The sequence below is a fragment of the Danio rerio genome, chromosome 4 (genome assembly GCF_052040795.2).
Source record: "Danio rerio strain M-AB ecotype USA chromosome 4, GRCz13ab, whole genome shotgun sequence".
NCBI classification, from domain to species: Eukaryota; Metazoa; Chordata; class Actinopteri; order Cypriniformes; family Danionidae; genus Danio; species Danio rerio.
In genome coordinates, this window is record NC_141024.2 from 78,400,364 (window position 1) to 78,427,791 (window position 27,428).

The 27,428-nt window shown below is 39.2% G+C and overlaps 2 protein-coding genes and 5 non-coding genes across 17 annotated transcripts in view; 6 read left to right on the top strand and 1 right to left on the bottom strand.

Annotated features, from left to right (window-relative positions):
• The window catches only part of si:dkey-220a11.5, a 765,979-nt gene that overhangs the window by 692,280 nt on the left and 46,271 nt on the right, over positions 1 to 27,428 (top strand). The window lies entirely within an intron of this gene.
• Positions 1 to 27,428, bottom strand: part of LOC141381532 (uncharacterized) — a 400,463-nt gene that overhangs the window by 251,830 nt on the left and 121,205 nt on the right. The window lies entirely within an intron of this gene.
• Positions 1,225 to 1,296, top strand: trnap-cgg (transfer RNA proline (anticodon CGG)). The gene has a single exon. It is a non-coding gene; the product is annotated as a tRNA-Pro (tRNA).
• On the top strand, positions 2,248 to 2,319 carry trnap-agg (transfer RNA proline (anticodon AGG)). The gene has a single exon. It is a non-coding gene; the product is annotated as a tRNA-Pro (tRNA).
• Positions 2,619 to 2,690, top strand: trnap-cgg (transfer RNA proline (anticodon CGG)). The gene has a single exon. It is a non-coding gene; the product is annotated as a tRNA-Pro (tRNA).
• On the top strand, positions 7,280 to 7,353 carry trnat-cgu (transfer RNA threonine (anticodon CGU)). Its single transcript has one exon. It is a non-coding gene; the product is annotated as a tRNA-Thr (tRNA).
• LOC137491283 (uncharacterized) lies at positions 11,867 to 21,065 on the top strand. Of its 10 annotated transcripts, XR_015483511.1 has the most exons (5): positions 11,867 to 11,917; positions 12,489 to 12,641; positions 15,924 to 16,087; positions 16,539 to 18,275; positions 20,583 to 21,065. XR_015483511.1 is itself a non-coding variant. In XM_087249568.1 (4 exons), exon 4 carries the CDS (start codon positions 16,786 to 16,788, stop codon positions 17,416 to 17,418), a length of 633 nt encoding a protein of 210 aa, XP_087105694.1. In that variant the 5' UTR covers positions 11,867 to 11,917; positions 12,489 to 12,641; positions 15,924 to 16,087; positions 16,539 to 16,785; the 3' UTR covers positions 17,419 to 18,893. The 10 variants fall into 10 exon arrangements, 6 of the variants coding, with proteins under 6 accessions (XP_087105694.1, XP_087105698.1, XP_087105695.1 ...); XR_015483512.1 differs by lacking the exon at positions 15,924 to 16,087 and having other exon boundaries at positions 20,672 to 21,065; XR_015483514.1 differs by lacking the exon at positions 15,924 to 16,087 and having other exon boundaries at positions 16,539 to 18,071; positions 20,822 to 21,065.

Here is a 27,428-nt window from a genome sequence, read left to right on the forward strand (position 1 = left end):
TTCCTTTGCATAGTGGCTTGCTGGTCTAGGCATATGATTTTCGTTCATGCAATGAGAAATCCCAGATTCAAATTTCGGTTGAGCCCTTACAGTTGTCTGCTGTTTTGTAAGGTCGTTGTGGCTTACACAGAGGCCTTTTTTCTGAGAATGCCAGTTTGTCAGCAGATAGTGTTGCCATATAAAGTTGCTGTTTTGCAGTGGCTCGGTGGTCTAGGGGTATGACTCTCACTTAGGGTGCCCTTGATTCGTTAGAGAAAGATTTCTGACTATCTGACGCCTTGTGAAATTGTCTCTATTTAGTGGCTCATTGGTCTACGGGTATGATTCTCGCTTCGGTTGCTAGAGGACCCGGGTTCAATACACGGATGAGCCCTTGTAGGTGTACTGTGTTTTACAGGGCAATATGTCTTTCGTAAAAACGTCTTTCAAAGAATTCCAATTTGTCAGCAGATAGTGTCGCCACATAAAATATTTCTTGCATAGTGGCTTGCTGGTCTAGGAGTATGATTCTAGTTCATGCCATGAGAAATCCTAGGTTCAAATTTCAGTTGAACCCTTACAGTTGTCTTTTGTTTTGTAAGGTCGTTGTGGCTTACACAGAGGTCTTTTTTCTGAGAATGCCGGTTTGTCAGCAGATAGTGTTGCCATGTAAAGTGGCTGTTTTGCAGTTGCTTGTTGGTCTACGGGCTTGATTCTCGCATAAGGTGTGAGAGGTCCCGTTTTCAAAGCCTGGACGAACCATTGCAGAAGTCCCGGGTCCAAATGAAGCAAAAGCCCTGCTTCAATGTTTGTAAGATAAGGATTTCTGACCATCTGTTGCTTCTGATGTCTTGTGAAATATTCAAGCTTTTGTGGCTCGTTGGTCTAGGGGTATGATTCTCGCTTAGGGTGCGAGAGGTCCCGGGTTCAAATCCCGGTCGAGCCCTTGCAGTTATTCTGTTGTTTTACAGGGCATTATGGCTTTCATAAAAAAACAATTTACGAAGAATTCCAGTTTGTCAGCAGATAGTGTCGGCACATAAACATTCCTTTCCATAGTGGTTTGGTTGTCTAGCAGTATGCTTTTCGTTCATGCCGTGAGAAATCCCAGATTCAAATTTCGGTTGAGCCCTTACAGTTGTCTGCTGTTTTGTAAGGGCATTGTGGCTTACACAGAGGCCTTTTTTCTGAGAATGCCAGTTCGTCAGCAGATAGTGTTGCCATATAAAGTTACTGTTTTGCAGTGGCTCGTTGGTCTAGGGGTATGATTCTCGCTTCGGGTGTGAGAGGTCCCGGGTTCAAATCCCGGACGAGCCCTTGCAGGTGTCATGTGTTTTGCAGGGCACTATGTCTTTCATTAAAATGTCTTTCGAAGAATTCCAGTTTGTCAGCAGATAGTGTCGCCACATAAAACATTCCTTTGCATAGTGGCTTGCTGGTCTAGGCATATGATTTTCGTACATGCAATAAGAAATCCCAGATTCAAATTTCGGTTGAGCCCTTACAGTTGTCTGCTGTTTTGTAAGGTCATTGTGGCTTACACAGAGGCCTTTTTTCTGAGAATGCCAGTTTGTCAGCAGATAGTGTTGCCATATAAAGTTGCTGTTTTGCAGTGGCTCGGTGGTCTAGGGGTATGACTCTCACTAAGGGTGCCCTTGATTCGTTAGAGAAAGATTTCTGACTATCTGACGCCTTGTGAAATTCTCTCAGTTAAGTGGCTCATTGGTCTATGGGTATGATTCTCGCATAGGTTGCAAGAGGACCCGGGTTCAATACCCGGATGAGCCCTTGCAGGTGTACTGTGTTTTACAGGGCATTATGTCTTTCGTAAAAACGTCTTTCAAAGAATTCCAATTTGTCAGCAGATAGTGTCGCCACATAAAATATTTCTTGAATAGTGGCTAGCTGGTCTAGGAGTATGATTCTCCTTCATGCCATGAGAAATCCTAGGTTCAAATTTCAGTTGAACCCTTACAGTTGTCTTTTGTTTTGTATGGGCGTTGTGGCTTACACAGAGGCCTTTTTTCTGAGAATGCCGGTTTGTCAGCAGATAGTGTTGCCATGTAAAGTGGCTGTTTTGCAGTTGCTCGTTGGTCTACGGGCTTGATTCTCGCATAAGATGCGAGAGGTCCCGTTTTCAAAGCCTGGACGAACCATTGCAGAAGTCCCGGGTCCAAATGAAGCAAAAGCCCTGCTTCAATGTTTGTAAGATAAGGATTTCTGACCATCTGTTGCTTCTGATGTCTTGTGAAACGTACAAGCTTTTGTGGCTCGTTGGTCTAGGGGTATGATTCTCGCTTAGGGTGCGAGAGGTCCCGGGTTCAAATCCCGGATGAGCCCTTGCAGTTATTCTGTTGTTTTACAGGGCATTATGGCTTTCATAAAAAAACGTTTTTCGAAGAATTCCAGTTTGTCAGCAGATAGTGTCGGCACATAAACATTCCTTTCCATAGTGGTTTGGTTGTCTAGAAGTATGCTTTTCGTTCATGCCGTGAGAAATCCCAGATTCACATTTCGGTTGAGCCCTTACAGTTGTCTGCTGTTTTGTAAGGGCGTTGTGGCTTACACAGAGGCCTTTTTTCTGAGAATGCCAGTTCGTCAGCAGATAGTGTTGCCATATAAAGTTACTGTTTTGCAGTGGCTCTTTGGTCTAGGGGTATGATTCTCGCTTCGGGTGTGAGAGGTCCCGGGTTCAAATCCCGGACGAGCCCTTGCAGGTGTCATGTGTTTTACAGGGCACTATGTCTTTCATTAAAATGTCTTTCGAAGAATTCCAGTTTGTCAGCAGATAGTGTCGCCACATAAAACATTCCTTTGAATAGTGGCTTGCTGGTCTAGGCATATGATTTTCGTACATGCAATAAGAAATCCCAGATTCAAATTTCGGTTGAGCCCTTACAGTTGTCTGCTGTTTTGTAAGGTCATTGTGGCTTACACAGAGGCCTTTTTTCTGAGAATGCCAGTTTGTCAGCAGATAGTGTTGCCATATAAAGTTGCTGTTTTGCAGTGGCTCGGTGGTCTAAGGGTATGACTCTCACTAAGGGTGCCCTTGATTCGTTAGAGAAAGATTTCTGACTATCTGACGCCTTGTGAAATTCTCTCAGTACTTCTGTCTAGAAGTATGCTTTTCGTTCATGCCGTGAGAAATCCCAGATTCACATTTCGGTTGAGCCCTTACAGTTGTCTGCTGTTTTGTAAGGGCGTTGTGGCTTACACAGAGGCCTTTTTTCTGAGAATGCCAGTTCGTCAGCAGATAGTGTTGCCATATAAAGTTACTGTTTTGCAGTGGCTCGTTGGTCAAGGGGTATGATTCTCGCTTAGGGTGCCCTTGATTCGTTAGAGAAAGTTTTCTGACTATCTGATACTTCTGAGGCCATGTGAAATTCTCTTAATTTAGTGGCTCGTTGGTCTAGGGGTATGATTGTTGCTTCAGGTGTGAGAGGTCCTGAGTTCAAATCCCGGACGAGCCCTTGCAGGTGTCATGTGTTTTACAGGGCACTATGTCTTTCATTAAAATGTCTTTCGAAGAATTCCAGTTTGTCAGCAGATAGTGTCGCCACATAAAACATTCCTTTGCATAGTGGCTTGCTGGTCTAGGCATATGATTTTCGTTCATGCAATGAGAAATCCCAGATTCAAATTTCGGTTGAGCCCTTACAGTTGTCTGCTGTTTTGTAAGGTCGTTGTGGCTTACACAGAGGCCTTTTTTCTGAGAATGCCAGTTTGTCAGCAGATAGTGTTGCCATATAAAGTTGCTGTTTTGCAGTGGCTCGGTGGTCTAGGGGTATGACTCTCACTTAGGGTGCCCTTGATTCGTTAGAGAAAGATTTCTGACTATCTGACGCCTTGTGAAATTGTCTCTATTTAGTGGCTCATTGGTCTACGGGTATGATTCTCGCTTCGGTTGCTAGAGGACCCGGGTTCAATACACGGATGAGCCCTTGTAGGTGTACTGTGTTTTACAGGGCATTATGTCTTTCGTAAAAACGTCTTTCAAAGAATTCCAATTTGTCAGCAGATAGTGTCGCCACATAAAATATTTCTTGCATAGTGGCTTGCTGGTCTAGGAGTATGATTCTAGTTCATGCCATGAGAAATCCTAGGTTCAAATTTCAGTTGAACCCTTACAGTTGTCTTTTGTTTTGTAAGGTCGTTGTGGCTTACACAGAGGTCTTTTTTCTGAGAATGCCGGTTTGTCAGCAGATAGTGTTGCCATGTAAAGTGGCTGTTTTGCAGTTGCTTGTTGGTCTACGGGCTTGATTCTCGCATAAGGTGTGAGAGGTCCCGTTTTCAAAGCCTGGACGAACCATTGCAGAAGTCCCGGGTCCAAATGAAGCAAAAGCCCTGCTTCAATGTTTGTAAGATAAGGATTTCTGACCATCTGTTGCTTCTGATGTCTTGTGAAATATTCAAGCTTTTGTGGCTCGTTGGTCTAGGGGTATGATTCTCGCTTAGGGTGCGAGAGGTCCAGGGTTCAAATCCCGGACGAGCCCTTGCAGTTATTCTGTTGTTTTACAGGGCATTATGGCTTTCATAAAAAAACAATTCACGAAGAATTCCAGTTTGTCAGCAGATAGTGTCGGCACATAAACATTCCTTTCCATAGTGAGTTGGTTGTCTAGCAGTATGCTTTTCGTTCATGCCGTGAGAAATCCCAGATTCAAATTTCGGTTGAGCCCTTACAGTTGTCTGCTGTTTTGTAAGGGCATTGTGGCTTACACAGAGGCCTTTTTTCTGAGAATGCCAGTTCGTCAGCAGATAGTGTTGCCCTGTAAAGTTGCTGTCTGAGTGAACTATGCTTTTAAGCCAGGGGTCACTAAACCTGTTCCTGGAGGTCTTAAAATGACAACCAAAGAGGTTGTTTCCAGTTTTTTCCAGTTGTTTACACACAATTTCTGAAAGCATGTTTCATATTGTCAGAACTCTACACACAAATCACAAAACACACACACATTGGGCAAAACTCTTCAATTCTTCTGCAAAATGAAACTATAAGTTCAAAACAATGTGATTTCTTCTCAAAATGGTATTTTGTTTTCAAATGACACACACAAGCCATCACATTAACAGACATTCATAAGATAAGTTAAACACTAATGTGCTTAATGTAAAACACTATGACGACTTCTCTATTCATCATAATGACTTTCTGTAAGCCTTCTTCTGTTCAGTGTTACACTTACTACAGACAGTACATAGAACTACAGAAGTGCATTGTAAAATTTTTCGAAAATTGTTTTTATACAAAACAAACAAATACCAAATATATTTTACTGTATTTTCCTCACAAAAACAGTGTACAGTGTTCATCCCAACCAACACAAAGTTGCAGAAAATGTGGTCTACATATACCATCAACAAAAGTATTTACTAAATACAGTTACAGTAAAAAAATAAAAAAATAAAAAAAAAAACCAGCTATACTGCATTCTCTTTTCTGTATTGGTGTGGCCAAGCAGTGGGGGAAATGTCACCTTGCATGGCAAATCCAGCCATGAAAAGCATCAACTGCTATAGCTTGGAGCGGGGGTATACGTGTGTTTGGATTTCGGTCATACACTTTTCATCTCCAGGCAGGAAAAAGGTCCTCAATAGGTTTGAGGAATGGAGAATATGGAGGGGGAGATAAACAACTTAAAAACATGGGTGTGCAGTCAACTAGTTGTGAATCAAATGAGCTCTCATATGTAACTCAATTTGTCGCACTATCCATTATGCCTCAAAGCTATACAGTTTTATAATTAATTTCGTTAATCTCTATAAAAAAAAAAGCACACGCACCACCTGAACTAAGGCGCTGCTGGGATTTAAGCCCAGGATCTCCTGTTTACAAGACAGGCATTCTGACCAGCTAAGCCACAGCGCCACAAAAATTATTTGTAAGAGACATTTGCCCGATAACAAAAATAGAAGAAGAAAAAAATACACAACAAAAACCAGCATGTCAAGATGCAGAAAATGCCGACAAGATGGACATGGTCTTTTAGAGTCTGGATGATCATGTCTCAAACTTGACCGGTAACCTGGCCTCTGTTCAAGATCAAAGCAAAAAATGCAAGAATTTATTTTTATTTAATCTACCCTTAATCATGTGTTAAGTGTTTTTTGGAATATCCAGTTTCATTACATCCAAACCCTCTGTCTGCTCGGAAAATGGAAATCATTTCATCTAAGACAATGGATAGTGCATTGGACTTCTTGGCTGTGAACTGAGTCATTTAAAGGTTTTGAGTTCAAGTCCCACCAGCGTTGCAAGCTTTGCCCTTTTTCTTCACTGACTTAGGAGTGGTGCGTTTCCAACATTTTTGGCATCTGTCCATCCTGTTCTGCTTTTTAATTTCATTGCGCAGTGCAGGCTCAGATACTAGGGGTACTCTACAATGAAGCCGATGACTTAATTGAGCTGTTTTAAATAAGGGAGATTAGGAAACGGTGCAGGGCCAATTAAGCTTAAGGAATGACTCAAAGGCAACCTTTGGTTTTGGGCAAAAGTGTCTACCACCTATTGTTGAGATCACGCCTTTTGGAATTGTCGTACAAGAGCCTCTTTATGCATGTGCAAAGTAACTAAGTAGAAAGCATAGTAAATTTTGCTTTTCCCCCACTGTCTTAGATGAAACTGCGTTTGGAAGTATCGTATCCAGAGGTTTTTTCTTTTAGTGTTAAGACTAAGTTGGCCAGAGCACCTGTCTTGGGAACAGCAGGTCCTAGGTTCAAATCCAAATTGCACCTTTCCCTCAGATTTCCATTTTCCTAGCTGAATCTGGGTTTGGATGTAATGAAACTGGAGATTCTAAAAAACACTTGACACTTGATTAAGGGTAGATTAAATAAAAATAAATCAATGCATTTTTTGCTTTGATCTTGAACGGAGGCCAGGTTACTGGTCAGGTTTGAGACATGATCATCCAGACTCTAAAAGACCATGTCCATCTTGTCGGCATTTTCTGCATCTTGACATGCTGGTTTTTGTTGTGTATTGGTTTATTCTTCTTCGATTTTTGTTATCGGGCAAATGTCTCTTACGGTCATTCATTGTGGTGCTGTGGCTTAGCTGGTCGACGCGCCTCTCTTGTAAACAGGAGATCCTGGGCTTGATTGATCCTGGGCTAAATTGATCCAGGTGGTGAATGCGCTTGTTTTATAGAGCTTACCGGAATGCATAATAAAATTGTATAGCTTTGAGGCCTAATGAATAGTGCGACAAATAGAGTTAAACAACCTCTTTGATTGCCATTTTAGACTTGCTGTCTTTTTTTAGTCTCTGTGTGCAAAACCGTCTAGCCTTCTTTTCAGCTTTGGTGTTGTGGCTTAGTTGGTCAAAGCGCCTGTCTCGTAAACAGGAGATCCTGGGTTCAACTCCCAGCAGTGCCTAATGTACATGTGCCAGGGTTGCTTTTTTTTAAGAGTTACGAGTGTTTACGCAGCAGGATGTTTAGCAGTCGGTTTCTAAACAAAACTCAAATCCTTAAGAACGCTACTCGTTCAAGAGGACTTCGGACGATGGCTTTATATAGCATAATGTGGTAATGCCTAACCAATTGGACTTTAATATTTCAAGTCCAGACATTCACACATGCAGCGCTACCATTGTTAGTTTTTTTCTTTTCTTTTTTCGATTAAACAATTAGCCCTTGTCAACATCGTTTGACCCTGTGGCTTAGTTGGTCAAAGCGCCTGTCTAGTAAACAGGAGATCATGAGTTCAAATCCCAGCAGTACTTTGTCTGCAATTGGCTGTTCTTTCATGGGCCAGAGAGTCCCAAAAAGTGCTTTTTTTGGTGCAGGCTCTGTGGTGCAATGGATAGCGCATTGGACTTCTAGGCTGTAAGCTGAGCCATTCAAAGGTTGTAGGTTCGAGTCCCACAAGAGTTGCAAGCTTTGCCCTTTTTCTTCACTGACTTAAGGTGTGGTGCGTTTCCAACATTTCAGGCATCTGTCCATCCCGTTTTGCTTCTTTCTTTCATTGCGCAGTGCAGGCTCAGATACTAGGGGTACTCTACAATGAAGCCGATGACTTAATTGAGCTGTTTTAAATAAGGAAGATTATAAAACGGTGCAAGACCGAGTGGACTTAAGGAATGACTTGAAGGCAACCTGTGGTTTAGGGCAAAAGTGACTGCCACCTATTGTTAAGATCACACCTTTTGGATTTGTCGTACAAGAGCCTCTTTATGCATGTGCAAAGTAACTGAGTAGAAAGCATAGTAAATTTTGCTTCCCCCCCACTGTCTTAGATGAAACTGCGTTTGGAAGTATCGTATCCACAGTTTTTTTCTTTTAGTGTAAAGACTAACGGCTGTTTCACACCGCAAGCGCCAGCAGCGCGTGTTTTTTCGGCGTCCATGTTAACAGATTAGAGCTTTCATATCGCACGCAGCAGCAGCGCGTCAGCGCGAGGCGTGAGCATCGCTGAAGCAGCAGTGCAGCGATAGTTTTGGCGCCGGGTCTATTTTTGACGCGCTGCTCACGCTCAATTAAAGTGACAGTGCATTGATAATGACCAAAACACAATGAATGACAGTAAAAAGTAGCAATTGTACCCAATAAATGCCTTAATAATGTCAACTGATTTATATATAGTAAATTGTAACCCAGGTTACTAGTGGGTAGTACACAGCAATAGAGCAAATAGAAATACCCTTATAAATATGAAAAAAAAAAAACATTGGCAGAATACTTGATTAAATAATATATATTAAAATTATTTATTTATATAAATAAATCATAATAGAGTATTAAACAGCATTCAAGGGAATAGTGCTTTAGAATAACATCATCGTGCCTTACACTATAGCAGATCAGATTTACAAACAATAACAAATCTCTCTTGTCTGTTAGCTTGTGTTTACCGTTGCTATGGTGATTCAGTGTTCGCAAGGGAATGCAGAGATGTAAGTTTTTAAATTAATAACAGTAGAAAACTATTAGATATATATCTTTTAATGTTTTAAATGTGTATTAACTGTGAAAACTGACCATTAATAAGATGCTGAAATGATTTCTATCATATATCTTTAATGAAGGATTGAGAGACAAAAAACAAGATTTGTATCTGCGAGTGAAATCTGCACACGAGTGCCACCTGGAGTTTTCCTGGTTTTTCGCTTTGATTTTGAATGATTTCCTTGGTGAGTTCGTGTTTTTTTATTATTATTGTTTTCATTATAACATGATTTAAACTAGTGTCAAAAATGTGTTTTATTAATTAACAATTTGTTTGGTCTAGTGAAAACACAGTATTATACACAGTATTATACAAGTGATTGTGTAAAGTTTAAGTGAGAGAGTTTAAGTAAAATGCTGTCATTTGTAAAAAGAAAATGCCAAATAGGTGAAAGAAATAGGAAAAACACAGAAATTCAGCAGAGAGAAGCATATACATGGTCATTTATTGTTGCTGTTTATTTACAATTATGTTAAGCTGAGATAATGCATACACTGTAAAATGCTAATGTTTTTTTTTTCCCCTTTGTTTGTTTGCTTGTGCATCTTCTTCTGGTTTTTCATTGGTGAGATGTTCTATTGAAGTCAGTTGCTGAATGTGATTTGCTCTGGATTCGAATTAATTGAAGTGTGAACTCTTTTCTGGATTTGGATTGTCTCAACTTCCATCGGTGCGTGTCTAATTGTGGAGTTGGACTGGCGAGCCTCCCATTAAGTGGATTCTTTGGATACACCTGTTGGAAAGATACAAAGTGAAACCTATTCAGCGTCATGGTAGGAGTGTAAATTTACAACACACTCACAAGTGCAACATCCTGGATCTCTGGAACTGAATTTGCAACCTAGTTGTTTTGCAAAAGAATCTTTTTGAGTGTTCATCACCTGTACTGGACTTTTGGGACATTTTGAAATGTTTTAAGTGAATGTTTTATTTTCATTTTTATTTTATTTGTACATTGTTTCATTGGAGTGTTCATTTGTTGCAATTTTTGAAGCTTTATAGAGAGAAGTTAATTGGTTTAAGAAGGGAAATCTTGATTATATATTGAATAATAAAACAATTTTAGTGTTGTATTATTAACTTACACTTATAAACCTTTAATATAGTATTGTTATTAGTATAGTAGTATTATATTATTGTTTATAATAGTAACCAAAATATAATATTAGACCTTAACAATAGAAAAACAGAAAAATAACATAATATTAACTTACCTTATTAGTGATACAGCCAAAAACCCTGTGAAGAAAGAGAAGTGTTATTAGAGAGTGTAAATAAGATTGAGGTCATTAGATGAGTGTGAAACAAGCCTAGAATTTGTTTTATTTATATTTATTATTTATTTTATTTTATATTTCTGTGAAAGTTTTACAATACAATCTTTTATTATTCTTACCTCTGTGTCCGAGTCCTTCACTGTTGTTGTATCTTCTCTCTCTTTGGAGAAATTTAGACTTCTGAGCATCTGGTCAATTAATTAACAGCTTATAATACATTTGTGTATCGAGGGTTACACGATCAAATGAACCTAAACGATTAAAAACGGCAACAAACATTATTTTGGCCCGAACTACAAAACCAAATGTAAAACAATTTTAGTATCAGTTTAGCTTAATTTGCACGCTAGTGTTTCAGGAGGGGAAATAGAATATTTAAGGGAGTTGTAGTCCATAGCGAAGTGTATTGTGGGTAGTGTAGTTCGACACGCAAGCTGGATGATGTGAGCTCGCTGTGTGCAGTGCTGCTCAAGCAGAGCTTCGGCTTTGTTTTATGTTCACTCAAGTTATTCCCACCGGGAGCTGTTTGCACTGTGAACCTGACAACACGAAAATAAGTAAAAGGAGTGCATACATTAATTACTTTTCTCCGTCTCATCAACTGCACAAGCATGAATTAACGAGCTGTTATTCTGCCGCTGGACATCACTGAAGCAGAGAAAGTAATACTAGTTTGATCATGTTGTTACACCTGGCTCAAGGATGTAACATAATAAGGGAGACGACAAGGAGAAGTATAATCAAAAAGAATATTTATTTAACTCAATTTAAATTATATAATCAAAATATCAGTATCAGTATGTTTAATCAGTGTGAAATGCAAATGAATGGATGCGGTAAATGTAGTTAGTGATAGTGTATGGATGCGAAAGAAAGCATAATGCCCAAATAGGAGCGCTGCTCTGGCGAACTGCCAAGTGTATAGACAGCGGCCCCGACAAACTCTCTGCCGGGGTTTAAATAAGGGTGCTGACCAGCATCAGGTGCGCTGAAGGCACGCCCCCAATCTAGAAATCAAAATCAAACACACAAACAAAACAACGCAGTCCTAACATTATTATTTGTATTTGTATGTGATTTTAGATATTTTTTTTCTTATGACAAAAAAAAGTGAATCAACTGGAGAAAGGTTTGTTTAAAAGCTTTTACACAGATATAAAGCGTTTGATTAAAGTTTCAGGTTTTTCATCCAATACTAAATGATGTACCTGCTGTTGACAATATTATTTTAACCCTTTATACAACGTAATACTGTTTTACTCAAAGTAAAGAGGACTATGGAACAACATTAGTGTATTAAGAGTCTTAATAAAGGTTTAATTTTTTTTAAATAAAATAATTTCACTTCAATCTAAGTATACATTACTATATATAAAAAATGCAGTACTAATTTTAATCAGCTCAGTTGTGGCTATTGTTTTTTGCTCGGACTTACTGGATTTATTTTTGTTAATTACTCTCATATAAATAAACTGTTGAAGAGGAGTTATTTTGTTTCTGTTAAAAGTTTTATTTATTTTAAACAGAAAATTTTTCATTGCTTTGTTAATTTTTAACAGGATAAAAAGTCCAAACGCAGAGAAAACTATAAATAATAAGTCATGACTAAAAGTAACTTAAGTGCCAAAAAAAAGGTTAAAAAGACTTTTATTTTGGCGTGGATTGTGACGTCATAAGCCTGCGCCGCTCCCGTGCTGTGATTCAACTGAAGAAAGGTTTGTTTTAAAGCGTTTACACTTATATAAAGCGATTGATTAAAGTTTGTTTTTTCATTCAGTGCTAAATTATGTACCTGCTGTTGACAATTTTATTTTAACCCTTTATACAACATAGTACTATTTAACTCACAGTAATGAGGTCTATTGTTTGAATAAAGATAGGATAAACTTTTTGTCCCCGAGAGGAAATTTGTCTTGGGCAAAAAAATGCTACACATTGCTGTAAGCAGACAATAAAGTAAATAAAACAAACAACAATTAAGAACATACTCAAATTAAGTTACAGGGATGTAATAGTATGTAATAAGTGTTTTAATGAAGGTTTACTTTATTAAATAGTATAATGTCATTCCATTCTAAGTATACATCACTATAAGAAATGGAGTACTAGTTTTAATCAGGTCATTTGTGGGTTTTGTTTCTCGCTCTGACTTACCTGATTTCTTTTTGTTAATTTCTTTCATACAAAGAGACTGTTGAAGCAAGTGTTGAAGAGAAGTTATTTTGTTTCTGTTCATTGTTTTATTTATTTTAAACGGAACATTTTTATTGTTTTGTTCATTTTAAGCAGGATAAAGTGTCCAAACGCAGAGAAAAACTCCTGCTGAAGCGACTGATCTCCACACTGTTATAAAGATGGCATTTATTAAAGAGGAGAGTGAAGATGTGAAGATTGAAGAAACAATTACAGTCAAACAGGAAGATCTGCAGGAACAAACAGGTTAGTTTTCATTCTCAAAGACCAACTCAGTCATTTAATCCTCATTCAGATATATTTTAATAATAAGAATACTAAAGTAATCTATCTTGCAGCCCTGAGTGTGCTGCCTAGTTCTCCTAAATGCACATAAGCATTCATTGAAAAACAGGAATGAGTTTCATTTGTTACTTGTTCTCATGTCTTTTGTCATTCTTTTATGTATTATTAGTCTCCCATTTTCATGATCATGGGCCAAGAATATCGTTATCATGAATGATAATACGATTAATCTCGCAATCTATATACTCTTTCATTATGTTCTTGGCTGTTTTTGGACCCATTGACTTCCATTATAACCACATTTTTTAACCGCAAAGCCATGACACCAAATAATCATGCGTTCTAGATTGTTGCTGTTTTCCCTGTTGGGAAGAGGTCAAATGTGTCATTTTTACTGTTGATCATCAGTTGGCTGCATTCACCCTTTAGATGGGCCTGTTCAAATAAGTTTCTGTCTTTTATATGGAGTTCAGTGGAGTAAAACAGCAGATTATAGTGTGAGTGCATAAATACACTTTGTAGGGGGACCAACAGTTTTAACCCAAAAATGACCAGTCTATCAGATGAAGAAGAGCAGGAGTCAGAGATTTAATTAAAAGAAAGTTTACTGTAGATAGTTTGCAGTTTCATCAGCAGAGGCCAGCTTCAACACTCACAACAAGTTTGTAGACCGATTTACATAAAATCTCAGAACAACAACAATTAGATGTCTAGAATTCTCTCTTTTCTCTCTATGCAAACTGTTTTAATGAAATGCGTCAATAAAGTGCACTGAAACTTCACAAAAACAAAACACACAGGGAATATTTGAACCTATCAGTTTACAATATACTGATGCCTGTTTTTCCAGGCTTTATTGGTGTTAATCGTCAGAAACGTTGGACCATTATTGCCTTTTAGCATAAGCAGAGGAGAGAAACTAGCCAGACAGTAATCTGTGAATTGTGGAGCGGGCAAAATCTAAAGACACATGTATTTTTTAGTAAGTGTACTTTTTTTGTTGTTGTTGCTTTTATTCTTGCCATAATAAAAATATGTATTTGTAGAGCAACCCATGTTCTGCAGTCATTAATGTTTTAAGAATGTTTTAAGAAATTATAATGGGTAGAACTGTCCGAGATATGAACAAAAGCAAGTGATGCACCAAAGTTTGATAAAAAAAAAAATCTTGAATGGTCATAGAAATCCTTATATCATTAAAATAATTTATTTAAACAAAAAATCTATTTAGTTTAAAAACATTGAACGATATTAATGAAATGACGTAGTTTTGGAAACTTTCTACTTCTCTGTTTATCCGTCTGACTTTACAGTGGGTTTCTTTTGATTGCCCCCTGTCATTTTAAAGAATATCACAATGGCGAACGTGGCGAGTAAGGCCTCGTCCATTTCACGAGGTAAGCGTGCAGTCAGCGGTGGTGCATGATGCGGCGCCAGGCTAGAGTATTCACCTTATTCTTCGCCGACGAGCGGGCGCAGCCATTTGAATCTTTTTGGCACGAGACTTCCGGTCTTTCACTTACATTCATTTTTAGACATTAAAAACTGCTATTTTCGCTGTTTGATGTTGCAAACTGATATTTCCTTATTATATTATTCTACTTGGTCTGTATAGTCATGCAAACATTTGCTTGTAGAGCAAGTAGTTTGACCATTTTCTGCCGTTTATTATTCCTAGTCATTTCTACCTTAGGCAACTGAATCGGAAGTTCTAAAACAATCGCGAAAACAGGCGCACTTCCGCATTTTAGAATAAGGTCAATAAATCCAGCTTCTCTCTCTTTCACACACGCACACACACACACACACACACACACACACACACACACACTATACTCCATATAAAAGGCAGAAACTTTTTTGCACTGAACTGATAATCAATTTTAAAAATCACAAATCTCTTCCCAACAGGGAAATGTAATGGTGATGTGGGAATGGTGATTCCCCCCCAAAAAATACAATAAACAAATATTAAACAAATATGTTTGTCACTTGTTTTTAAGTAGTTAATCTTGGGCGCCAGACAGAATATCTGTCAAAATACATTTCAAACAAAATATACCACGGCTAGCTCTCACCACCAGTTACAAATAATAAAAAAAATAAAATAAAATAACAAACAAAGAGAACCAGAAAAAACTCAGATAATTGCTGTAATTGTCTAAATAAAGTTTGTATTAGTCAATAATAATAATAAAAAAAACTTTTCACACACAAACATCAGTATCAACAACAAAACAAACAATATAACAATGAAACGCAGAACCCTCAGCACTTATAACTCAAATGAAAGAAAAAAATGCAAATGATTTCAGGCCAGCAGATTTGTCAGATTTGAAAACGGGGAAAATAATAATGATAACAATAGTACGGGGAGAAAACAAAACAAGAAAAACAAAATGAGCATTTGGGCAAAGAAAACAAAAACTTTTGCTTCTTACCCACGGAGTGGAGGGGTCAAGGGACATGAGTGGGGAATGGCGAATGTGGATGTGAAGGTTGAGGGTGTTGGTGAACCCAGCCGGTGAGTTGGCAGCTGACTCCATGCCAGCAAGAAAGATAAATCAGTGAGTTGATTTTGTTCAGGACACATTGCACTGAAGTCTTTAGTGACGCACACATTCAACGACGTCACGTGCACTTCAGTAACAAGACAGCGGTCTTTGCTCTGTTGCTTCAATACATACTTCCGCTTTTTGTTTCTCACAGCCAGTCGTTAAGTTTACACTGCTCATCTCGACCCGACTTCTCTACTCCTTTCCCCACACTGCAACAGTTCAGTCAACATCTCTTTCTTCTACACACCACAAAATGCTGCCTTCTTTAACTCTCCTCCTCCTCCTTTATTCTCTCACCCATTTCCTTTTTGCCGTCAATTAAAGACTAATTAAACAATGTCGTTACAAAGAACACCAACAATCATAAATTCATGAATATATGCTGTCATGGCTTTGCAATAAAAAAAAAAATGTTCTTATAATAGAGGTCAATGGAGAAAAAACAGCCATGAATATAATGAAAAGGGAGTAAATTTGCCCAGAGTGTATTGAGGTTTTTAAAAAAAAATTTTAAGCATTTTCCCATTGATGGGGAACTCATTGTGTCTTGATGAATTTATTACTCTCATTTATATGCTTATTTGAGTGATTTCCATGTTGTTGTTGTTGTTGTTGTTATTATTTATTGTATTTTATTTGCACTATTAAAAAAATTATAATAGAGGCCAATGGCGCATTTTTCCAGAATAGGTCAAAATAAGATGTCCCCAAATATCAGTCCCTTTGCTGAAACACTGAGAACGTTTTTGCCAAATTAAGCCTCAAAATCACCCCAGAATGGATGAAAATGACCCAACAGCAAACAAAGGGAAAGGTGCACATTCCAGCCTTTATGCAGATGCTGTACAGGTATGTCTCATTTCTGCGAGGCAAATATTCAGCTGTTACCCCAGAACTTTTTTTCTGATACATTTACCAGTCAGGCACACAACAAACAAGTATTCCCTGTCCACTTTACAAATCGTAGAAATCTGTGTCTTATCAATATGACCAAAATGACTTTTATGAAAAACTCTAAAAACTGGACTGACACTGTTTAAATTCACTATAACTTTTATGTTAAGCGGCTTTGACACAATTTACATTGTAAAAGCACTAGATAAATAAAGATGAATTGAATTGAATCTGCTTAAATGTGTACACGTTAATGGACCAAACAAAATATGATCTGATTTATTTTACATTTAATGTGCATCAAAATTATAGTGTGTGTAGCCAATGTTTCCAGTGTCTTTCCACTTTTCAGCTTTTGATGAGAGTTTTTAAGACTTAATGAAAACTAATGTTTTATTTATTTCAGACCTAATTGAAGAGAATGAGGGGAGTAAAGAGGAGGAACATCATGTCAAAATTGAGGAAAAAACTCATTTACAGACTGATGGTGTTTTAAAAAGGAGAGACAAGAATCGTTTCACCTGCACTCAGTGTGGAGTTTCGCAACCAAAAGCAAACTTAAGATTCACATAATAATCCACACTGGAGAGAAACCATTCACATGCACTCAATGTGGGAAGAGTTTCAACCAATCATCTCACCTTAGTTATCACATGATGATCCACACTGGAAAGAAACCATTCACATGCACTCAGTGTGGGAAGAGTTTCAACCAATCATCACACCTTAATTTACACATGATGATCCACACTGGAGAGAAACCCTTCACATGCACTCATTGTGGGAAAAGTTTTAACTGCTCATCACACCTTAATCAACACATGATGATCCACACTGGAAAGAAACCATTCACATGCACTGAGTGTGTGAAGAGTTTCAAACAATCGTCACACCTTAATCAACACATGAGGATCCACACTGGAGAGAAACCATACGTATGCACTCAGTGTGGGAAGAGTTTTAACTGCTTAACAAACCTTAATCACCACATGAGGATCCACACTGGAGAGAAACCATTCAAATGCACTCAGTGTGGGAAGAGTTTCAGCCAATCATCATACCTTAATCTACACATGAGGATCCACACTGGAGAGAAACCATACGCATGCACTCAGTGTGGGAAGAGTTTTTACTGCTCATCACACCTTAATCACCACATGAGGATCCACACTGGAGAGAAACCATTTACATGCACTCAGTGTGGGGATAGTTTCAGCAAATCATCATCCCTTAATAAACACATTGAAGGAACTCATGGGCATATTGCAGTGGTCAACACGAGTTGAATCTGAAATCTTGGGCATCTGCAAATTGTCTCAGTCATTGAACTGGCTTAAGGGCTTAAACCATCATGATAACAAAGCACCAATTGATTTTGCGTTATTCTGACCAATACTTTGGCCGCAGATGTTCCAGGTACCCTTCAGCAAAATTAGTAAATGATTTAAACTAAACAAAGGGGCTTTACAGGATTTTCAGCAGGAACCGCCTCACAAGACTTTTGAATGACATTGAAATTGTGCATCCTGTCAGATGCACAATTTCGTAGAGACGAAGAGATCTCTAGAAACATTAATGCTTACAAATGAAAGACAATCTCTTTAAATGTTAGAACTAAGGCAGATGTATCTTTGATTAATACACCATAATGTTCCTCATATGCTGTGGTTATTTCAACCAACCAGGTTAATCAATGTGTTGTTTTAACCCTTAAAGCAGATTAAATTGATCTGCGTGTGTCTAAAATGTATGAGATCTGGTCTTGAATGAAAGCTAGTGACATTTGCAATCTGTTGGTGTAAATGAAAAACTAGTAGTACAAACAGTATTCATCTTGTAACATTTGATGTAAGAGTTTCAATCTTGCAAGAGTTCTTCCCCGTGAAATCTACATGCAGTGTGTTAATGATTGACCCTTTCTACATCGGCACGGGGTGTGGCCCTGCCCTTCATGGCAATTGCTCATTGGCAGACAGTGCCATAGGGATGGATCAGACCAGGGGCTTGTTTCAGAAAGCAGGTTAAGTGTAAACTCAGAGTAGTTTAACCCTGAAATGAGAGAAACTCTGGGTTTTCCGTTTCAAAATGGCAGGTTTGTTAAACTTGAGAAAGCAGGGTAAGTCAAGTCTGTTTCTGAAAGAGAGTTAACTTTAACTCAGAGTCAGTTACCGTGGTAACTTACTCTGTGAATCTAACCTGGTCCGGAGCAGGTTTTATTCTCTAAACTCAGAATTTCTGTCGGTCTCCTCCCCTTTTTAAAGATGAAGCGGTATTTCTCGCATTAGTCTTACATTTCCACACACCTATTTTAGAGCTCATTTTGGAGATGTGCATAAAAAAGATTGATGGAAACGTCATGATTCACATAACTTTTGAAAATACGCATAATAAAACATGTACATAACTGAGTAGGTTAAACTTTTATTTGATAAGAAAAGATGCGCATAAACTACGAAGTGCACTTAACAAATTACAGTATGTACATTAAAAAATGGTTTGTTAGAGATGATGATGAAAATGTGTGTGAAAGGACAACCCAGCAGACTGAGCACACTGCAGAACATCTTAAATGTTGTTTTAGTCATTCTAAAATGCATTTACTGTTTCAGAATTAGTGTATATTATTAATTACCTCAGAGCGTCTGGAGCGTGTCAAGATCTCTGCGTCTGGCTTTAAACGCCCCCACGTGTTCATTGTGTGTCAATTTGTCTTCTGAGGCTCAGGACAGGTACATTAATTAAATAAAAAATCATTGATGCAGCTTCTTCTACCGCAGTAATTCTGTTTTTACTGTTGATATTTGGCGCAAGTTAATCAGGAAGTGACGATTGTGTTCTCTTCGACTCTTTGGATAAAAACGCTGCTTTATTTTTAGGCGTTATTCCAGTTTTGCACAAATTTATGTAATAGCCTATATTTTGATGGAAACACAACAGCTATTGCCTACATTTTTGTTACACACAGAACAAAGTCACGTACGAGGCTTGTCCTTTTTTTCATAAATAATTAACCTTCGACATGCACTGTTACTAGATTAATGGGATTATGTTTCTGTCTAAATGATTTTATTACTGCTTACCTTCTTAATGTTATATAAACCTCTATCACTTGATCAATAAAAAGGCAGACACACAAGTGCACTGTTAAATCTATTAAAACTGATAAAAGTGTATAAAAGTTTAGAAAAAAAGTATAAACGTCACACATTATATTACTTATTTTATTATACTTAAAATGTTTAAATACTTAAAATTAAAAATTACGCATTAACTTGAGCAGCTGTTTTCCCACGCTGTCTCTGTTTCACTGATGGTTGCTTCATTTTAAATATATACACTCATATTTGCTATAACTTTGCATGAGCACATCAAGTTCAGCTGGAGAAAGAAATGCTGATCTCTTTTTTTAAGATGTTGCCATAGTCACTCGTAATGTCTACGCTGTATTGATAATGCCTTTTTATAGTCACGGTGCGCGCGCTTAACTCTGAGTTGGTCTACTCAAAGTTGATTGACCCAACTCAGATCAGCTGTTCTGAAACCGAAAATCTCTCGGTAAATCAACTCAGAGTTCAAGTTTAAACTCCGAGTTGTTTGAACCTCCTTACTGAAACAGGCCCCAGGTCACTTAAAGACACCCTGCAACAAAGAAACTTTGCTTTGAAACCGCACGAACTTCTGCAAACCGACTTTCAGCAGTCCATCACCTCAGTATCCCAGAACTACCCACCCACAAGCGAGGGAATTCCAAGGACGTCACAGAAAACCGTGTTTCCCCAAGGCCAACTGGCGAGGGAGATTCATCTTCAGCAAAAGTGCAAGTAACAAACAAACGTCTCTTGCTGATCTGGGGCCTGTTTCAGTAAGGAGGTTTAAACAACTCGGAGTTTAAACTTGAACTCTGAGTTGATTTACAGAGAGATTAAAAACTCTGAGTTTTCGGTTTCAGAATAGCTGATCTGAGTTGGGTCAATCAACTTCGAGTAGACCAACTCAGAGTTAAGCGCACACACCGTGACTATAAAAAGGCATTATCAATCAAGCGCAGATATTATGAGTGACTACGGCAGCATCTTAAAAAAGAGATCAGCATTTCTTTCTCCGGCTGAATTTAATCTGCTCATGCAAAGTTAGTTCTACACTGTGCTCAGTCTGCTGGTTTGTCCATTCACTCACATTTTCATCATCATCTCTAACAAACCTTTTTTTAATGTACATACTGTAATTTGTTAAGTGTTTCCTTCGTAGTTTATGCACATCTTTTCTTATCAAATAAAAGTTTAATCTACTCAGTTATGCACATGTTTTATTATGAGTATTTTCAAAAGTTATGTGAATCATGACGTTTCCATTAATCGTTTTTATGGGCATCTCCAAAATGAGCTCTAAAATAGGTGGGTGTAAACGTATAAGGCGAAAAATACGATTCATCTTTAAAAAAGGGGAGGAGACCGACAGAAACTCAGAGTTTAGAGAATAAAACCTGCTCCGGACCAGGTTAGATTCACAGAGTAAGTTACCACAGTAACTGACTCTGAGTTAAAGTTACCTCTCTTTCAGAAACAGGCTTGACTTACCCCGATTTCTCGAGTTTAACAAACCTGCCATTTTGAAAAGGAAATCCCAGAGTTTCTCTCATTTCAGGGTTAAAATACTCTGAGTTTTCACTTAACCTGCTTTCTGAAACAGGCCCCTGGTGCAGATTGTTCGTAAACAGTTAAAGATAAGCCATATCTCTGCTTTTGTGGTTTCTCAGGTGTTATTCTAAAATCTTGTTAGAAGTATTAGAATTAATTTGGGATGGTTGTCAACTCATTTTACATCCTCTGAACTGCCTCTGTGTGTGCGAGTTTGTTTGTTGTTTGCTTATTACGTAGTTAGTTTCATGTATCGTAGTGTAGCTCAATAAATCTTTGTTCTCATTTTGTAAGAATTGTGTTCTTGTTTATGTGCTTCTAAATCATTGCCTTGAGCTGTAGATCTTGTTAACTTGCTAAAAGTTAACTCAGTACTGTGTAAAATTATTATCGTTGGCCACGTAAATAATATTAACACGATTGGTAAGATACTGTTACGTAGCGGATGCACCCCGCTACGCACATAAATTTAAGGATGACCGCTATAAAAAATGGTCACCCGGAGTCCCCGTTCCTGCTCCCCAAGCACACACACACAGGCCAAGTTGTTAAAAAGGGGTATTAGATTTATTAAACAAAAAGGTCAAAATCAGAATTAGAGAACAAAAAGTAAACCAAAACATAAAGTTCCTTAAATTAAGCATACAATTCTAACCTCCCTAACTAACCACAAAACAGGAGAAAACTGGACAAAAGAAAAAGGGCCTTCCCTTTGATCATTTAGCCTTAAGGTAAATATTAGTCACAGCTAACACATGATACCGTCCTAGTACCGTATTTAACAGAGTATCTCACCAGATGACTTTGAAACAGGGTTGGAGAAAGGTATTACACAATCAGCCACCGCTAATGCAGGTTACCGTCCTATTACCGTATTTAACAGAGTATCTCACCAGATTACTATGAAAAAAAAAAGGTTTCAGACAGATCACTGCCGCACAGAGAACTCAGAGCGAACTGCTCAGACACACACACAATAGCGAGGGGAAACAGGATGAGAACTCGATGAGGAGCATCAACGGCGTGCCTTTATAGCTGGCGCCGCCCCTCTCACAGCTACACCTGATCTCCGCTCATGTGGAGAGAGAGAGAGAAAGATAGATAATGGAGGAAACACACACAGGAACAATACACACTAGCATTGTTTACCCATAGTAAAAAAAAATTACACAGCACACAGGTTTTACAATGCCAGTTTCAGCAATTTGTGAAAGGACAGCTCCCGCTCCCACAGCGCTTGCGTCTACCTCCAGCTGAAAGGGGCGCTCAAAGTTCGGAGCAGTGAGAACAGGTGCGTTGCTCAGCAGATCTTTTACACCATTAAAAGAAAGTTCACACTCAGGAGACCAGCGAAATACGTTGGAGGGCCGAAGAAGATCAGTCAGGGGAGCCACCAGGCTGGCAAAGTTGCGTCAAAACCCTCTGTAATACCCGGCTATGCCGAGAAAACGGTGCAGCTCTCGCTTGTTAGAAGGCTTGGGAAAATTCATTATAGCCTCCACTTTAGCACTGACAGGGGACACTTGGCCCTGCCCCACACGTTTACCCAAGTAGGTGACATAAGCTTTGGCAAATTCACATTTAGCGAGGTTTAGTCAATGACGCAGCTTTCAATCTTGAAAATACTTCACGTAAGGTTTCAACGTGCTCCTCCCACATGGAAGAATATACCACAATATCATCCAGATATGAGTCACAGTTTTTGATGTCTCGTAAGACAATATTCTTAAGTCTTTGGAATGTGGAAGGGGCGTTCCTCATCCCGAACGCCATCACCGAGTACTGACCAAAGAAGTCTGGGGTGACAAAGGCAGAAATTTCAGCAGCGCGTGCACTAAGTGAGATTTGCCAATACCCTTTAAGCAAGTCAAGCTTTGTAACAAACTTTGCAGGTCCAATTTTGTCGATACAGTCATCCATCCTCGGCAAAGGAAAACAGTCAGGTTTGGTAACTGCATTTACTTTTCTAAAATCAGTGCAAAAACTGAAAGATGCATCAGATTTCGGAACTAAGAGGCAGGGCGAGCTCCGTGCACTCTGATATGGCTCTGCTAAACCATGAGTGAGCATGTACTCCACTTCTGTTTTCATAATTTTGCGTTTAAAAGGATTGACTCTATATGGGTGTTGCTTGATTGGAGATGCGCTGCCAACATCAATATCGTGACTCAAAACGTTTGTGCGGGACGGAACATCTGTGAAAATCTCTGGGAAACTGTGTATCAAGTTTATCACACTGTCTTTTTGACCATCACCTAGGTAAGACAGACGGGAATTCAAGTCCTTTAATATTACGGAGTTTTGTAAACTCCCCACACACACTGCGTCACAAATTTCCACATCCATATCAGTCTCTTTTGGATCAGCTGGCACTGCCACTGCCACTGCAGATTTACACTTCACTTCGCTGGGGTTTCTTGAGTGATAGAGTTTCAGCATGTTGATATGGCACATTTTGATTTTCTTGCGACGATCAGGAGTTTTTAGCACATAGTTTGTGTCATTGATTTTTCTTTTTATCACATACGGGCCCTCAAATTTAGTCTGGAGCGCAGAGCCTGGCACCGGCAGTAAGGCGAGCACTAAATCACCTGGCTTAAATGAACGGGCAACACTCCGTTTATCATAATGCTCCTTCATAGACGCTTGAGAATTGGTAAGGTGAATTTTGGCAAGCTCACATGAGCGCGACAAACGTTTACGTAACGAGTCCACGTACTCCGTTACTGGTACTGTAGAAGACTCACTCGCTAGTAACTGCTCATTCAAAAGCTTCAAAGGGCTGCGAAAAACGTGGCCATAAACGAGCTCTGCCAGACTATATCCGAGCGAATCTTGCACGGTTTCTCTCACAGCAAACATTAAAAACGGGAGGCTCTCTGCCCAATCTTTGTCTGCATCGACACAGTGAGTACGCAACATTGTTTTAAGCGTTTGGTGAAAGCGCTCAAACGCTCCCTGTGATTGCAGATGGTACGCGCTGGAGACTTGATGTGACACTGAAATTGCCTCGAGCGCACGCTTAAACTGAGTTGACATAAAATTCGTGCCACGATCGGTTTGAATTACACGAGGCAGACCAAAGAGCGAACAGAATTTAATCAGCTCCTTCACGATAGACTGAGTTTTATTGTTGCGTAAAGGTACAGCTTCGGGAAATCTAGTGACCGCGCACATTAGAGTTAAAATGTACTGATAACCCTGTTTAGGTTTTGGAAGGGGACCAACAAAATCCAAAATCAAACGCTCAAAGGGCTTACCCATCACTGGTATAGGGTGCAAGGGAGCCGGCCGCACGACTTGATTAGGCTTCCCGGCGACCTGACACGCATGACATGAACGACAGTAATTCCCAACACTTGATCTTAGACTAGGCCAAAAGAAATACTTAGTGATGCGACCAAAAGTTTTATTAACACCAAAGTCTCCTGCCATGACGTGGTCATGCGCTAATTTCAACACTGCCGACCGATAACAGGTTGGCAACACAATTTGATAGATGGGCAGTGTGTCTGAATCAACCACAGACGCTGATGTCCACTTACGCATCAGAATATCAACATCCCAGAAGTATCCAATTCTAACTCCGTCTAACTCAGACTCGGTTTTGACAATAGAGTCAACACAATAAGACAATGACCGGTCAGATTTTTGTGCTTCACTTAATTGTTTCCGACCAATTTAACAATTTGATTGTCCAATTTTATTTCATTTTCATTCACCACCTTGTCATCCACTGACAGAACGAGCTCGGTAGGATCCGAGCGCAGCAGAAACGAATCAGACAAATCAACAGTATCTTCAAATTTGCGTGACTGCGAGCATGTAATCGCACAGGCTGGGAAAAATTTAGACGTGTCGGTTACCTCAGCATCATTATTATCAGGACAATCGGACACAATTGGACAGGGGAAAACACTACCTCCGGCCAAATCGTTCCCCAGAATAAAATCTACTCCTTTAACGGAAAATTGTGCGCACACCCCGACTTTAACTACTCCAGCAACAAGTGCAGATTTAAAAACACAGAATAAACCGGAATTCTTACACAACCCAGTTCAATTCCGCGAATTAAAACATCTGAACCAGTATAAGTCCTCTCCGACAAATGCAGAATGTTCTCCTGAATGAAGGAGTGGGTGGCACCAGTGTCCCGCAAGATGGATACGGCTTTCACGGTCTCCCCTGGAGACGTGGAAACCGAGCCCTCTAGCAGAAAAGGCTTGAAGACATCATTGTGCAGCCCAGTGTTCTCAGCCTCCATCATTCGAGGTTCAATTACTGCATGTGCGACACTTTTAGTTTTACCGGACGCATTCTTTAATTTCCATGCCTTGCACTCCGCAATAAAATGATTCGGATCAAGGCAATAAAAACAAAGTCGTTTTTCTGTACGACTATTCACTGCACCCGCAGGTGCTCGCGTGCGGGCAGTCTCTGGCTTCACGGGACACGTATTTGTGAAATCTCTCTCACTATCCACTTTAAAATTTCGATGCGGGCGGGCTGCAGGAATGACCATCGGCCAGTGTAGCGGCTTTAGACAGGGTAGTGACTTTTTGTTCGTTCAAATATAAAACCATATTCTCAGGTAAACCATTTTTGAAGTCCTCCAACAAAATTAATTCTTGGAGACCTTCAAAAGTTGTAACCTCAGATGCCGTGCACCATTTTTCTAACATGGTCTTTTTATCATGAGCAAACTCTAAAAAGGTTTGTTGAGCTTTTTTAATATGGCCCCTGAACTTCTACCTATATGCCTCTGGCACTAATTCGTATGCCTTCAATACAGCAGCTTTAACCACGTCATATTTGAACGAATCTTGCATGGACAACGCGGAGCACACCTCCTGCGCCTTGCCCACAAAACTGCTCTGCAGCATAATCGCCCACATTTCTTTTAGCCAGCCCAATTTGCCTGCCACTCTCTCGAAAGCAATAAAATAAGCGTCCACCTCCGACTCTCTAAATTGAGGAACGAGTTTCATATATCGACTGGGATCGAAACGACTACTCTCAGCAGCTTGTACTTCTCTCGCTTCCTGGCGTAGTTCTAATTCGCGAATACGTAATAAGTGAGTCTCATATTCTTGCTGTTTAATTTTTAACTCGAGTTCCTTTAACTTCAGTGCCACATTCACGTCATAATCTGCTGCAGGGGAAGCAGCGGCTTCAAGCTCCTCTGAAAAGACGCCTTGCGATGTCAGTTCAGAGAGAAGTTCGGCTTTAATTTCAGCTTTCGCTGCACCAGAAGAAACAGATATTTTATAGATTTCTGCCACTTGCAGCAAATCTTTTTTTCGAAATCAATTTAATCGCTCTAACCACGGAGAATCAATAAAAGCTTTCACATCAGCTTTCATATTTCCTCCCCCTCACCCAAAGTTTTAACCCAAATCACGACACGATGTAAAGAGAGAAAAGTTTTACTCACCCAATTTGATGCGCAGACAAACAAAAGGGAGATGAGTTTTTACACGAAGTTTAGGACGAGCCCCCAATTATGTTACATAGCGGATGCACCCTGCTACGCACATAAATTTAAGGATGACCGCTATAAAAAGTGGTCACCCGGAGTCCCTGTTCCTGCTCCCCAAGCACACACACACAGGCCAAGTTGTCAAAAAGGGGTATCAGATTAATTCAACAAAAAGGTCAAAATCAGAATCGGGGAACAAAAAGGCCAAAACAACAAACAAAACAAGGTACGCTACCTAATATTAAACCTCTTACCTATACTAAACATAAAGTTCCATAAATGAAGCATGCAATTCTAACCTCCATAACCAGCCACAAAACAGGAGAAAACTGGACAAAAGAAAAAGGGCCTTCCCTTTGATCATTTAGCCTTAAGGTACATATTAGCCACAGCTAACACATGATACCGTCCTAGTACCGTATTTAACAGAGTATCTCACCAGATGACTTTGAAACAGGGTTGGAGAAAGGTATTACACAATCAGCCACCGCTAATGGAGGTTACCGTCCTATTACCGTATTTAACAGAGTATCTCACCAGATTACTATGAAAAAAAAAAGGTTTCAGACAGATCACTGCCACACAGAGAACTCAGAGCGAACTGCTCAGACACACACAATAGCGAGGGGAAACAGGATGAGAACTCGATGAGGAGCGTCAACGGCGTGCCTTTATAGCTGGCGCCGCCCCTCTCACAGCTGCACCTGATCTCCGCTCATGTGGAGAGAGAGAGAAAGAGATAGATAATGGAGGAAACACACACAGGAACAATACACACTAGCATTGTCAAAAATACTGTTACTCAATATGTAACAACTCTTCATTAATGAATTACACTACAAAATATAGTATCATTAATAACTATCATGAACTAAAATTGCCATTGTATACTTTAGCCTTTAGTACAGTAAACTATCTCTCTCTCTCTCTCTCTCTCTCTCTCTCTCTCTATATATATATATATATATATATATATATATATATATATATATATATATATCACTCATTCATCTTTCAATCAAGCTTCTCGTGTCAGCCCAATGATTGTTTGGCGACGTCACCAACCAGAGCTAGAGGTGGCTGTAATGCACAAAAAGTTTGTTGTCGACCATTGTAAAACAGAAAGAAGAAATTGACATTCTCGCCAAAATATGGATTTACTTTTATCGGCTAGACACCG